The sequence below is a fragment of the Phaenicophaeus curvirostris genome, chromosome 1 (assembly GCF_032191515.1).
Source record: "Phaenicophaeus curvirostris isolate KB17595 chromosome 1, BPBGC_Pcur_1.0, whole genome shotgun sequence".
NCBI lineage: Eukaryota > Metazoa > Chordata > Aves > Cuculiformes > Cuculidae > Phaenicophaeus > Phaenicophaeus curvirostris.
In genome coordinates, this window is record NC_091392.1 from 4,492,100 (window position 1) to 4,506,814 (window position 14,715).

At 38.3% G+C, this 14,715-nt stretch overlaps 1 protein-coding gene across 1 annotated transcript in view; it reads left to right on the forward strand.

Annotated features, from left to right (window-relative positions):
• Positions 1-14,715, forward strand: part of TAF3 (TATA-box binding protein associated factor 3) — a 125,331-nt gene that overhangs the window by 11,255 nt on the left and 99,361 nt on the right. The window contains exon 2 of the mRNA XM_069867996.1: positions 1,076-1,318. Coding sequence (XP_069724097.1) covers positions 1,076-1,318 — 243 coding nt within the window. The remainder of the gene's footprint in view (positions 1-1,075; positions 1,319-14,715) is intronic.

Below are 14,715 nucleotides of genomic sequence, written 5' to 3' on the forward strand. Positions count from 1 at the left end.
TGTTTTATTGAATTAAGGAGTTTAAGGCAATTTTTTTTCTGCTATTGTTATTATGAAAAGTTAGGATGACGCTCAAAGTGGTGCCTTGGCTACCAAAGCCAGGTGCCAGGTTCTCAGTTCTCCCTCTGGAGGCCTTGAGAGGGGTTTACCTCTGTCAGGTCAGGGAAACCAAGGCACTTAGAAGACTTCTGTGCTGGTAGTTTAAATCTTTGAGCCCAATTACATGCTTGTAACAAACTGCATCCTCTCTTGGACTGTTTTCTTGGAGGTCATATTCAGTAACGATCCTGGCTGCTTGGCCAGTAAGTTTTCACTGTGTTTTTCCTAAAGAAAAAGCAGTATTTTTGGGATAGAGTCAAACTTAAATCATACCCCAGGAAGTCAGCCCCTGAAGATTAATATAAAAAATTCCTCATCAGACCGCTAATTAATATTCCCGTGTTTTATCCAGGAGGTCTATCTAACTGGTAGGTAAGCTGACTTATGGTTTATGAAGCCTGTAGATTTCATCTGGTGGAAAGATGCTATGTGAAGTATTTTTGTTATCAAGAGATACACCTGATACTTTGTTTTTTTGTTGCCTATAAACTACAGTCAGTTCCACAAAATTAAATTGTTCCTTTTTGAGGTTGAAAAATAACATTTGGCCTGTTATGTGGTGGTAAAGGTGTTCTTTCTGCCTATTCAGGGCTTGCTTCATTCAGTTAAATTTACATTATGAAGTTGCAAACTTTTTTAAGTGCTGTCGCACAATGTTAATTGACTGGTGCGAGGCAAAACTGCCTGTTGCTTCTCCCTCAGTTTCACCTGATTTGCTTCTTGAGGTGCAGTTCTTCAGTGAACTGAAACAAAGTGGTATGGATCAAAACAAAACACCTCTAAGTGAGCGTGTGTTTTTAGCCTGAAATGTTGTATAACCTGGTGAGCAGTAAACATGGAACCATGGGGTAGCAGTCTCCATTCCTGGTGGTGAGCCAAAGCAGATTCTAATCTCTAAGCAGAGATCTGCAGGTAATTTTTTTTAACTGTCTTTTTGCAAAAATATTCTTTCGTTTTGTTTTTTTTGTTGTTACAGATGGCCGCACAGATCCAATTTTGGATGATGTAGGTGATGCCTTCAAGCTTATGGGGGTAAACCTGCATGAGCTAGAAGATTATATACACAATATCGAACCCGTCACTTTTGCACATCAAATCCCTTCGTTTCCTGTCAGCAAGAACAATGTCCTGCAGTTTCCCCAGCCGGGAAGTAAAGATGCAGAAGAAAGGAAGGAGTACATCCCTGATTATATGCCACCTATTGTCTCCTCTCAAGAAGGTGCGAAATTAATCCTTTGCCTTAAGTTTTGGTCCCTGTGTGTTTGTGTGTTGGTTTGCATCCTTGACCAGTTTGAGTTGTGCTGCCCATAGCAGTTGCTCAGAAAGGACCCACTGGGTGTTACACAAGCAGGGTTTCAAAACAGGTTGCAGTGCTGTGGCAAGTTTATTTTCCACTCTTGTACTTTCCTCCAAGATTAACTGGTGTCAAAATACAGCTTTCTATAATGCATTTAAATTTTAAGTTTCTGGGTGACAATAGAATGCCTTACATTATCTGTTATGTGTTAGCCTCCCTCTTACATGTACTGCCAAAGCTCACATAATTTTGTATAGGTAGAAGAAGGAAAGCTGGTGAGAGTAGCACAATATTCCCAGCTCCTGGCAGCCATTTCTTCTTTCTTTGAGCAAATTCAACAACAAAAACAAAAAAATAAACTTCTGAACTAAAATTAAGTCAGTTCTAAAACAAGGAAGTAAGAGTCCACAATGCTTGCCTTTAATTCTCTTTGCCGATGTTGATTTAGGTTTCATCATCGCTGTTCCAGTGGCTTTCCTTCCCTTTCTTGTGTAAAAGTCATGCAGAGGCTGAGGATCCCCATAACAGTGAAAGCAGCTGTACAAATCCTATGAGCTGTAGTTAGCCTGAGAATTGTAACAATGACAGTGGAAAAAGCAAAATCATTCTTCTATTTTCCACCTCCATGAGGTTTGCTTGCTATAAGATAAACCTTTAAGAAGTGCAGCCTAGTCTGACTTTCCCTTTGAATAGTGAATATTATTTTCCCACGGAGTATTGTTGTGTAAAGTTATGTATGCTTGTGGAATGGTTACAAAAATCCCAGACAGAATAGCTTTATTTTTCCAAGTATAACAAACAGATTCAATCCTCACAAGGTGCTTAATTAATTTATCATTTCCACAGGGACAGAGTGGATCTCATGCTGTATTATGCATGTTGCTTGTTTTTAAGAAGTAAGATCTCAAAGTCTGAACACTGAAATATGTGTAAAAATTCTGTCCAGTGTCCATAAATTATGTTGCCTTATTGGATAAATGAAATCCAGTGCAGTCACTATGTGTTCCAGTTAGGCTAAGTGAAATTATAGTCAGGAACAGGTATCGGAGTTGTAAAGGACTACCAGATGAAATGGTTTTAGTGTGTGCATTAGAAAATATGTGCTATTTCCAGTACCAATATGATGATTCACTCATGCTGATGAATATTTCTGAAGCTCTGTCCCCCTGACTTTTCTGTTTTCTTTAATTGTATAGAATTCATAGGTGTTGTGTAGATCAATGGGGTTTTAATATCTCTTGCCTCAGTAAAACTCAGGAAGTGAAATGGCTGGGTATCAGTGAAACTGCAGAACTATTTTATTGGCTTGATAAGAAGATAGGAAAATTTCTCCCTTGTGAAGTTTGTTAAAAGGGTTGTTTTTAAAATCTAACAGTGAACTCTTCTTAAACCAGGAAGAGACAAACGGAATGTAAATATCACACATGTAGACAACATTAAAAAGAGAAAAGTATCAAGGAAGAAGACATTGAGAAGTGAATGGGGATTTTGGCTGCTCTGTTTTGGCTATTTTCTTGGAATACTTTAGCTTGATTTTTCAGGAGGTAAACAAACACCATTCTGTCAGAGAAATCCAGCATGTTTGAAGGATAACAAGTTACCTGGCAGTTTTGCTTTTGGGTTTGTTTTTCTAACTTGGAAAATCATACTTTGAAAATAGGCAAGAAAGATCAAATTCAACGAGACTCAAAGTGGCTGTAGATGAGTGTCTGAACATGGGGAATAGGAGATGAGAGTATTACAGACTCAGTCTGACAATAGGTGACGTAGAAAAAGAGGCTAAAAATTGAAATGGGGACAGTTGTGTGCTTTTTTTGTATGTAACTTTTTATACTCTTTCTTGTGCAAGTTAGATCCAGGAGTTAGATTTTAGCAGTCCTTATAAATAATGTATGAATCCTTTTAACACCCGAAGCAAGAAGATAATATTTCCAAAGTTGGATGAGAACCAGGAAAACTTCTAATGCCTAAGGCTACAGTGTCAGAGGACCTATAGACACAGCTTCAAAAAATGAATACAGTATTTTTTTTTAATGGAAATTTAAAGCTGAATGCAGGTTTGTTATAGTTGATTTGAAATACTTATAGTTGAGGGCATTTTAATTTTGAATCTAATGTTGTTTGAAAATGCTATTTATAATTTTGTGCCCTGTGAGCTTTTTTCTTTTGGAAGGGGGTTGGTTCAAGAAACTCTGTAGTGTATGTTTTATTGTATTTTACTCCAAGTAAAATTTGGAAGAAAAACTTTTTATTACTTTTGCAGATTAAAGGAATGCATTGTAAAAACAGTGAAGAAGTGCAGAAGGTGTTTGAATAGTTTGCAGGTCTTTACGGAGTAGAATAAAAACCTATGCTATTGCTAAGATTGTGCAGCTCATAACATGAGAGTTACTTTGTGATCTAGATAATAAAATAAAGATAATCAGTCAGTAACGAAGGATGAATTTATCCATGTTACTGTATGTAATGTAACTTAGAGGAACTTGAAAGGAACTGTTCAGAAGACTCATTATGTCCCATTTTATACTGGAGCTCAGCGTATGCTATGAATATTTATTTACTGATAATGCTTCAGAAATCACTAATGCTGATGCATTTTAGCAATAATGCAGCCAGGATGGTCTAAAGGTACGAGCAGAACAAGGCTTATTAGAAGAGATAATAATTTAATTATATCAAGTGATCTAATTAGAAGTAGTATCTCTAGTGACAAACTGACTTCACAGGTAATTTTAGCTAGGTGCGTTATAAGAAGCCGCTTTTTTTGATTGTTCATTTAAATAAAAGAAGTGTTCAGTGTGCACCATGACCAGTAGGTGTTGCTAACTTCCTTCTCAAAAGTGCTCTAGTGCTGCACATGTAACTAACTTCTTATTTCCACTTACTCTAGAACTAATGGTGTTATGTTCAGAGTATACGATCTACCCAGCAGCTTGTGTGATGGCTTAGTTATCGTTGCCAAAGACTTGATAAGAGCAAAAAGTCCTGTCCAGCCTAGGCAAAGCTGCTCCCTTCGTCTTTATTCAGTAGTAAGAAATGCTGCAATAGCTCTCTGAATTATTGCTGAAGTTATAGAGGAAAGGGAGGAAGGCAAATAGATTTTAGCGATCTATAATTTGTGCCGGTTGGAAGTTCAGTCCAGTGGTATGAGATTTGTTCCAAGAATGCAGAGAAGGTTTTCCTGCCTTAAATGTGCCATGCCTCCTTTCAGTAATGTGCGCTAACTAAATGATCTGGCGCAGATTCCTAATGCTTGCACTGTGAGGATCTGCATATAAAATCATATATTTTATAGAACAATTTGACTCAGGATTGCCATGGCAAATGTTGTGGTTTTAGCAGTATTTTTACAAAGGGCACTGAAGGGATAATTTTATGCCAATGTATCATGATGTTCGCTTTCTGCCTATTTTTAATTGGTCTCCTTTTTGTTTTTTGAGTTATTTTAGCGCTGTTGTCACTAAAATGTCATGGTAAACTTGTAAGACAGATTAAAAAAGGAGAAAAAAATAAATTAGTTGCAAAACATGATGGTCATGCTGTATTTCTTGTGCTTTAATGTGAAAGAACATACATTTTGCAATAATACATCAACTTCATAGAATTTGTTGATGGCATTTAAAGCAAAACAGTACTTTGCTGAAACTAGGCCACTTGAGAGAGCCCAGATAGTTTTCCACAGCTAATAATAATTGCTATTACATTTTGTGGTAACGTTGAGAGTCCCGAGTGCTAATGCTTTAAGAACATATATCATTCTCCATAATTTAAAGAAAGAAAAGTGAAGCATGAATCCTCTATGTGCCGTGGTAACCTTATTTTTAAACTTCCTGGAATGACTTTCTACCTGTGCTTGCTATTTCTTGTTACTATCTAATTTTAAATAATAATATTAATATCAATTTAAAAAAAATAATAGCCATTTTATGTGCACTGCTTTCTTTTCCCGTCTCTTTCAAGTTACAGGTAATCCATCACTGTTTCTCTGATTGGAAGACTGAAGAAAACACGTTGCCTTTGTGCATGCAATACTGTTCATAGACTATTATATTTGCATTAGACACTCTTTCCTCTCTAACACAGTAATTGTGCTGTGGTAAGTCAGAAAGATAGGAGGGAGAAGACATGAGAGTCTTTTCCCAGTAGCTGCAATTTTTTGTAGAGACAGAGGTAGCTTTTAAGGAGCCAAACTTCCTCCTTAATTCTTGCTTCATTTTTTTTTCCCGGTCTTCTGCTTTATACCACTTCACTCCCACTTCATAGAGGTTCAGCTCCTTTCACCTAAAGATGAGCTGGAAACAAGTGTAATTTTTACCGGGCATTATGTTTTCTGGTCTTTCATTCCCGATAATGTGCGTTCAAGCACTGGCATAGCATTTCTGATTGTGAAGTCAGGACCAGGTCTTGGCACTGTGTACAAATATGGATTTATTTGTAGCTTTTTCTGTCAGAGCATTTAATTTCCCTGGCAAATCAAAGCATAAAATTGTTGATCTTCTTACAGTCCTGCCTTTCCCCTCCTTGCTGTTGATGTGATGTTAGGACCTGCCACCCTCCAAAACCTGATGCTTGCAGCCACCTGCAAGCACATAAACTCAGCTGTCAAATTATGCATCATCTCAGCCTTAACGCCTTGTTTTTATTCGTACAATGTTAGTTGCTAAAAATCACATTGAATTAGTGGGAGTGGAGGGGAGCGTTGAAGCAAGGTGCTAATCCAAGTAATGTGATTTTTGCATCTGATATCTAGGGTCTGCTTGTGCTAGAACTGTAATTGTATAAAGCATTAAGCGTCATGGTGGTATAAAGCATTAGTGTCTAGCTCCAGTGGGGGGATATATCAGATTTTTAAATTGTCCCTTGCCCCTCAGTCTAGCAGCCCTTTGTTTGGCCATGATCCAGAACTGAATGTAGCAAACCTTGGATCTCACACCAGCATCATTTCAATCTCTGATTTCCTCAAGGGTTAAACAAAGACAATACCTCTTTCTGAATTAGCATGTGATGGGCTTTAAAATGGATACTGGGATATCGACTTTGCCATTTTGATAACTCGGGTCTTGCTGTTTTTGTTTTTTTTTTTTAAGCCTTTCTTTCCCCAGATCTAGTTTAACCCTACAGACTAACTCTTCTTTATTATAACCGATGATTTAAAAGTAGCAATGATCTTTTCAGCAGAGCTTTTCCAGTATACCTGGTTAGGAAGCCATTACCTGTCAGTGCAAAGGTGCTGTGTAGTCAGCCAGTTTGAAGAGTTAAACCCCTGCCAGACTTGGAACACTCTGCTTCTGGCTGCTAACAGTGCCTGGTTGCTGAGTATTTGTAAGCATCCTTTAGCTGTCAGTGCACTATGCTGTTTGTTAGACGCTGATTGTTTTTGTACGAATGAGTCTTCCTGTCTGCATCAGCCTAGTAAGGAAGAAGCAACAGGAGAAACAGACAAAATGAGAGAGGCAGCCAAGCTTGAGATGCAGACAGAAGAAAGGCATTGGGAAAGAGCCAATAGGAGAGGCAGGTTTCAAAGAAAAAGGAAAATATGAGACAGGAACAAAAAAAGTGTGCAGAAAATGTGCCTAGTTTAAATCTCGCCATTAGACAGAAAAATAACTCTTTTATAGCAGGCACGCTGATAAAGCTGTAATTGGGAAGACAACTGTATCTTCACCTTTTCTTAAGAAGCTGTATCATAATCGAAAGCATGATTTCCAGTGAAATACTCCAAGAAAGGATTTAATGAGGAAGTTTTTTTTTTTTTAAAAAAGCTTAAAATGTGAAGCTAAATAGACTTTCACTGAAGGGCTTCATTTAATTTGCAGCATTTGGGGAAAAAAATAAGTCCATGTATTAAGTGCCATAGTAAAACTTTATCCATGGCAGAAACTTAATCACAAGGCTGGGATCCATACACTATGAAGACAGAGGCATACGCTATTTTTTATTCTATAGAAAGCTAGTTCCTAACTTTTCCTAATCATTCATGTCTTTGGGAAAAAAAGGCTAGCTTGATATTTTTGTAAAAAGCATAGTGGCAGCTTGAAGTGGGGAATGGAGGAAATGGATTAAAAGCGTTTGCATTGGATTTGGGAGAGACCTTGTGCTGGGTTTTCATGTTGTTTGTTAGGGTCTTTTAAGTGTAGGATCCTTCAAAACAAATAAACCAGTTGGAACCTGACTGTACCTGAATAAGCAAATCAGAAAATACATTTTATAAAGATGCTGACTCCAGGTTCTATTAAACTGAAGGAGTTAGTAATACTAACTATAAAAATTCATCATTGTGAAAATGTATTTCTTTAGTTATCTGGTTTTATTCACTGCATATAGCAAATGAAATGAGGTTAACATGACTTTTCTTCAAGGCGATGTCATCCTTTTAAAGCCATCCCACAAAGTTCGGGTGTTTTTTTTTTTTTTATTTCAGACCTGTTAACTTACAAGTTGATAGTGATTCTTAAGGATTCAAAATAAAAACTACACAATGCAGAAGTTGGCTCATAAAAGCCAGCTTTTTTGCAGTTAAATTATTTACATTGAACTGGAATGAAAGCCATGGATTCTTTCTCTGCATTGTGATGTGCAAATCGCAATTTTGGTTATAATAAAACTGGAGGAGAAAATGGGACTTCGCAATAAAAGGATTCTTTTGTCTTGTGTATTTTGAACAGAAATGCTTCATGATTTTAATTTCCTACTGATCTTTTTTCAGCAAAACTTTTGTCACTTGTCTTGACTCGTCATGTCACATCAGTTTTTTCCATTTTCTGACAATGTATGACTTTGTTTAGTGCCTGCGTTGCTTCCTGCACTGTCTACTGCTACTATACTTGAGGATTTTATTTCATCTGGATCATCGGACACCTTTGTGCCTTTGAAAGCATAAGTTTCATGTTAGGTTATCGCCTGATAGCTGTGTGTTACTGTTCTCAAGCATTTCAGACTTTCCCTAACTGCACTGAGTGTTTTTGGTGGCTCTAGGGGAGGAAGCAGTGGGAAATGCAAAGTCTAGCCACTGCATAAAGCAGGATAAAAGAGGAGCAGGACTGGCCTATCTTACAGGCTGACCTTGTAACTTTATTGTTTCTTGGCACTTTTGCTTCATACATGAGCCTTTCCTATTTTTCTTCTCCTCAGTTGCTTTTATTTTTTTGCCACCAAGGATGCTGTAACTTAATGAAAATATTGATGATTACTGATGATTCTTAGCCTTTAAAAAGCAATTAAAAATTATTTTAGCTAGTGGGAGCAAACCCACACATTTGGTTGATTTCCCCCCTGCACAGGAATTTGTGCCAAACTCCCCGAGGTATGTTTCATAACCTAAGCAAGCCCTGATTTTGTACTCCGTGTGAGAGTATCGTTTGGGATGGACATGGAAGTAGAACATGTCAGTTGAGACCTCATACATATATCTGATTTTGAGACATGTGTCCTAAGTTTCCCTAGCAATGCCAGTGTCATCCTGATGCTGCTTAACAGCTGTGCCATTTACAGGGATACAGGGAGTTGTCCATGCTTGGAGTTTGGGACTTGACACTGAAGGAAGTTGTTCTGAATGCCCCTGTCCAGAGAAGAGTTGTTTGCAGAGTAACTGTGTTCAGTTAAACTCTTCTGAAGTGGCTGAAATATTTCTTTCCTCCTGTGAAAACATCCATGCTTGGAGCTATTCGGGAATAGACACTGCACAGTGTTTACCTGCATGTTTTCAAGTGTAGCAGAGCCTGACCCTGATCTTAGCATCAGAATGAGCTGTTGTCTAGACATAGATCACTAGCAGATTATGGGACACATATCTCTCTTGAGTTAATCAGTGAATGACTCATTACAAGCTTTTGCAGGCAAGTATGTGGTAGAGACCAAGTTAAGACCAAGGAACTTTGCCTTCTATAATTTTTAAAATTATGACTAAGAAAACTCATTTGAATTATTTTTTTGCCACACACAGATAAAGTCTTTAACGTTACTGTACAGCTCTTAACTTCAGCGCCTTCTTCCAGCCCTTACCTTTGAGTACATGTTCCTGTTTTCTCCAGCTCTCAACTAAAGGGAATATTAGTGAGTCGGTAAGTCATAAGGGAGGGATAACTCATTTTTGTGTGTAGGCAGCTCCGCTTCATTCTGCAGGAGCCTGAGAAATGTAAAGTTGGCTGGATAACAGGAAGAGTTCAGATTAGAAGGCATTTGGAGACACGACTGGTTCATGTAGCAAGACACTTGGATAATTAAAACTCATCTGTAGCTGGGTGTTTTTTGGAATCTTTCATTTTTGTAATTGCAATCATTAGAAACATTAATTACTTTCTGATGACTTGACAAGGCTGTATTTATGTATATTTCTTTAGTTGGGATTTCATTTCTTTGAACAGCTGTGTATTGCGGGGAATAGGTAAAATGTAATTCTGTTTGCATGTTGTGTATAAATGATTATTGTTTGGATCGGTTAAGCAAAAGCTACTATAGCATAGCTGGGTTTTTGAGAAGCAGTATCAAACTTGAGCAGGGCTGGATCCGGCTTGTATTTAGCCCAAGGCTGGAAAACACAGGGTCTTCAGGTGGTAACACAGCAAGTCACAAATTTCTCTGACTTGGTTTGAGATTAATGTTTCAATCATGGTTATAAGTGATGACACCACACTGCCAGAGGTGTTATTTTATATGGAGAGATAAATTGAACTTCAGCTCTGCATGTGTGTATTTAAAACAGTCCAATGACAACTTAAATTGCCTTTATTCTGGCCACTTCACAATCTGCAACATTCTGCTTAATTTGTTTTCTTTGGTGAACTTGTTTGCCCTCTGCATTCACATTGTTGATGTCTGCTGCTTTCCCATTCCAAAGAGCTGTGCTAAAGGAAGACTCTGCGTTTCATGTGTTTTCTTACAGTTGGGATGAAGCATATTTTTGTTCAAACATTATGAGCTCTTTTCCCTGAGGGGAGGAGGATGGTACTGATTCTGTGTGTCTGAGAGCTACAGCTTAACAGATTGGCCAAATAATCCATCCTGGATTGGAGAGTGAATAATTTTAATACCCCTTATCTTGCATAGATTTTTGTGGATATTCATCTCAGCAAATGAACTTTGCATTTCTAAATGTTTAGAGCACATGTTCGTTCAAGTACAGCATACTTGAATCTTAATATTCTCTGAGTTTCTCCTCTTTTCTCCAGGTTTCTGTGCATGTGGGACTTTTGTTTCAGGCGTATTTAAACAAAGGTTTTGCCCTTGTGTGCAGACAACTCTAATTATGTCTGACAGTCACAACTGGGAATAGCATGGAGGAAATAATAGTTCTTGACCAATTGCTAAAACACAGGAAGTCCCGGTGCCATAGGAAAGGAGAGAAACTCACTTTTCATTTCCTTTCGAGTCCAATGCGTTCAGATTAACTTTAAAGGGAGCTGAGATGCAGCTCTGAGGGTTTAGTCTTCAATCGTGTGCTACCTACGTGTGGAGCCCGTCTCAGCAGGCAGTTAGTCACCAGCCCGAAAAGCTCTCATAGCTCAGCTGCTGGGTATCCTATTGCAAATTAAATATGAAACAAGGATGCGTTTGGTTTTGCACGAGAAACTTTTAACATATTCATTGAAGAGTCTTTCTTTCTGTTCTAAAGATTTTAAATCACAATATTACTGAAGGTGATAGCTCATTGGTAGTGTTTCAGAGATAACTGGTTTCTTTTGCTATTTTAAAGGGAACTGATGGAATTTTACCATCCTTATATGCAAGTTTTAGTTTTCTCTAATACAGGCTTTACATATTCAGATCGGCAAGGTTTGTTGTAATACAATTACCTTTTTTAGAGGATATGTGTGTTTAAAATGTTCTACAGACAAATATTCATAATGTGATCAAAACATGCACGTATGTTCATTTAGTTATGTATTTATTTTAAGATAAAAGCTACAGTTAAAATCATGCATCCTTGACAGGGAACTGAGTTGAGGGTTTTTTTAAGAAGCTTTAGAATTACAGGTGAAGATTTACTTAGATTTTGATGAGGTTTAACTGTCCATTTATCCTCCCTTAGCATCATACCTGAAGGTTTTTTCCAGAATCTTTAAAAACATGAAATAAAATCACATTGGTTGTGATGAGCTGAAAAATCAAGGCGGAATTTTATTGTTATGGTGTTGCTATATAGTTGATTTACAAAATGCACCATATGAAAGGTCTACCACAGTGCTGTGTACGTTGAAAGAATTCGATAATTTTTTTAGGACTCTTGGGGAAAGTAAACTTTATGTGAATTAAAAAGTGATAGCTATCTTAATGATTACATTAACCTCTTAGATGAGCGATTTTCACGGAGTACGGCTTACACATAGTATCTGTTTAAAACTTACGGTGTTTCAGGCTGAAATACACAAAAAGGTTATGAAGAAATTCTGTTTTATAAATGGCCCATATATTTAATGCATTTTTCCTTCACGCAGTCCTCCTCACATGCACGTCTCAAGGAGTGAGCTCCTCGCATGTGTTTTTGGTCCATCTCTGCTGTGCAGAGGCAGAAAGCTTGGTGAGATGAATGCTCAACACATGTTCTGGATCTCCCAGTGTGATTTCATCCAGATGGGATGTCTGTGTAAAGCTGCTGGTTTAAAACCTAGCACTGCTGCCTGGTCAAAGACAAAATACATCTGCCAGTATGGGAAGAGAAGAACGTTAGATGAAATTTGAGCTTGAATTTTGCAGCGTCAGTGGTCCATATGTCCTGTCTTTGGGACATCTGTCCTGTGCCTCGCTGTAGTGGGCTATGATTTTCCTAGGTCACAGGCTAAGCCAAGCAGGGTTCCTGCAGTATTCGTAGCAGAGAGACATTCATGGTAATCCAGTGAAGCAAGAAAGTGTTGATTACTAGATGGTGTTTTATAAGAAGCTTGATCTGCTGTTGAGACTGACATATTTCAAATGAGATGAAAAATTAAGTCCTTGCCACTTGTGGTGATTAAAGCCTTGGTGGCTCACTTTTCAAGAGCTGTGTTAACCCCGCTGGCGCGGTTCCAGCTGGGTTATAGAGTTCTGCCAACCTAAATGCCCCAAGCAGTTTCAAATTCGTGGCAGAGAAACCACTCAGCACTACTCAGTGCCATTGAATAGCTGCCGCATCCTCACACCGAGGCGACTGCATTTCAGCGGCAATTGAAGTGATGCTGTGTTGAGGCCAGGTCCTATCGGCTGAATGCACGCAGCAAGCATATCTTTTTTAGCTTTTTTTTTTCCATTTTTAAGGATAAATCCAGCAATGCGTGTGGTTTTCTAGGTTAGTGTTAGACCTATATGTATGAATGATGATAAATAAATGCAAAGTCATTGCACTCTTTCAGGAGAGGGAGTATAGCCCATCCTGGTATCAAATCTGTGTTTGTAACGGAGAAGTGCTGCAAACGTACTGAAGAAACTGAGACAAATAAACAGAAATGGTGATTTCTATTATCTGAATAGTTTTATTCCTTTCCCATGCATATCAAGGCTGCTTTTGTGCATAATACAGATAATTTGTGTGGTATTTCTAGCAGTCAACATATAGTAAAGGTGAGTGGACTAAGTAATTAGATGCAAATAGCCAAGTAGAAGGACAACTGGTTATCATCTGCTGTGAAGGAAAGGCATGTGGCTTGGGAAGTTGCTTCTGGCAGTGGTGCCACCAGAAGAATACATGTAGGGGTTAAATAACTACAGTAGGGTTTTTGTAGAATGGAATAATTCTTATCAGCCCCTTGTAAAACGGTGAACGCTCGTGCTGCGTTCAGACTCCAGTGTTGCACATGTGCTCATTCTATGCAGTAGCTATTGGCCTTATCTAAATGGAAAACCCCTTCCAGCTTGAGAACAACTTAGTGACTTTTTAATATCAAAAAGAGCACATTATACACAACACATGTACAAGACTCAAAGGAACATGTATGCTGCCTAAAGTTTTTGGAGCTGGTGTGTGTGTACGCTAATCTCCTGAGGGTTCATTGCTCCAAGCTTTTATCAAGAGCAAAGGGAGTCAGAGCTGAAGACTTCTGTGCACCGCCACTCCATCTGAAAGAACCAGCTCCTTTTTCCTTATTTCAAGGCATTACGCCCAGTAGTATGTGTACATCATTCCTATCAATGCAGTCACAGGACTCTGACTTTCTTTTTAAGTGAAAATAAATGAAAATATTTTCATTCTGTGCTGTTAAGCAGCAGAGGAAGTCTCTGCTACAGTCTAATTGTTTTAGATCTGTTCTCAGTGCAGCACATCTTTGCATGAAGCTGTTATTACCTTTTAATGTTGTTTAGAAGGGATTAAATGTATTGGTAGCATCTCAAGGGAAAGGCTTGAGATGCTGGTTGTACGAAGAAAAGCTCAGATGTGGTTTAAAAAACTGCTTTCTTTTGGTGGTCACAAAGATGACTCTTGAGTTGACTGCAGTTCAAACTACTTGGAATTACTGCAGCTTCTAAATGCCCAGTTTTGCAGTGTCTTTCCCTTAGTTGCTGTAAGTTTTGCTTTCCCAGATAATCTTTTATGAGAGGACAGTGAGATGAGGGAATAAGCAAGCTTGAGTGAGAGTTCCCGTCAAGAAGTCGTGTCCACTTAGTATCATATTAACAGAGAGTGAGCACAAGAGCTATCAGATAACGCGCTAAACGCCATTCTCCAGAATTAGGTGACTTTGTTCCCTTAGGTGAGTTTAGTGTCCCAGCGTCCTGCAAAGGTCTGGGTTGCTTTTTGAACAGCCAGAGCTGCATTAGTGCCATTCTTCTTCTGAATAAGAGTTCGTTTCTTTCTCTAGCATTAAAACGGGGGCTGTAACCTTTTCGTTTTAATGAGCCAAAGCTTTGTTAAACCAGGAACCCCTCCTGATTGTAGGTAGCGTGGTACATGAACATGTTTAAGGCAATTCAGTTTCCATAAGAAACTGTGTAGAGAAAATTCTTGCTTCCTCAAGCGAAGAGACAGATTCCTAATTACAAGAGGGTTGACAATCAATGACGTTTGGCAGAAGGCTGGAGAAACGCTCAACCTCGTTCCCTCCTGTTGCAGGATGCGGCATCTTAATTGGTCTGTCATGACACCTTCTGATTTAATGTAAGGAAAGTTAGACATAGAAGTGGAGATTTTCAAGATCTTTTTCCCCCTCTACTTCTATTTGAGAGCATAATAAATGCTGTACTCATCAAGGATTTACATTTCTGTAATGTTAGTGATCTATATTGTGTTATATCACACCTACCTTTGAGTTATATCACTACCTAGCCTTTGTATCAAAGCTGAAACTTTTATTCTGACAACCCCAAGTGATTTTTCTCAAGTTTTTATGTTGGCTTTTATATGCGTGTCTTAT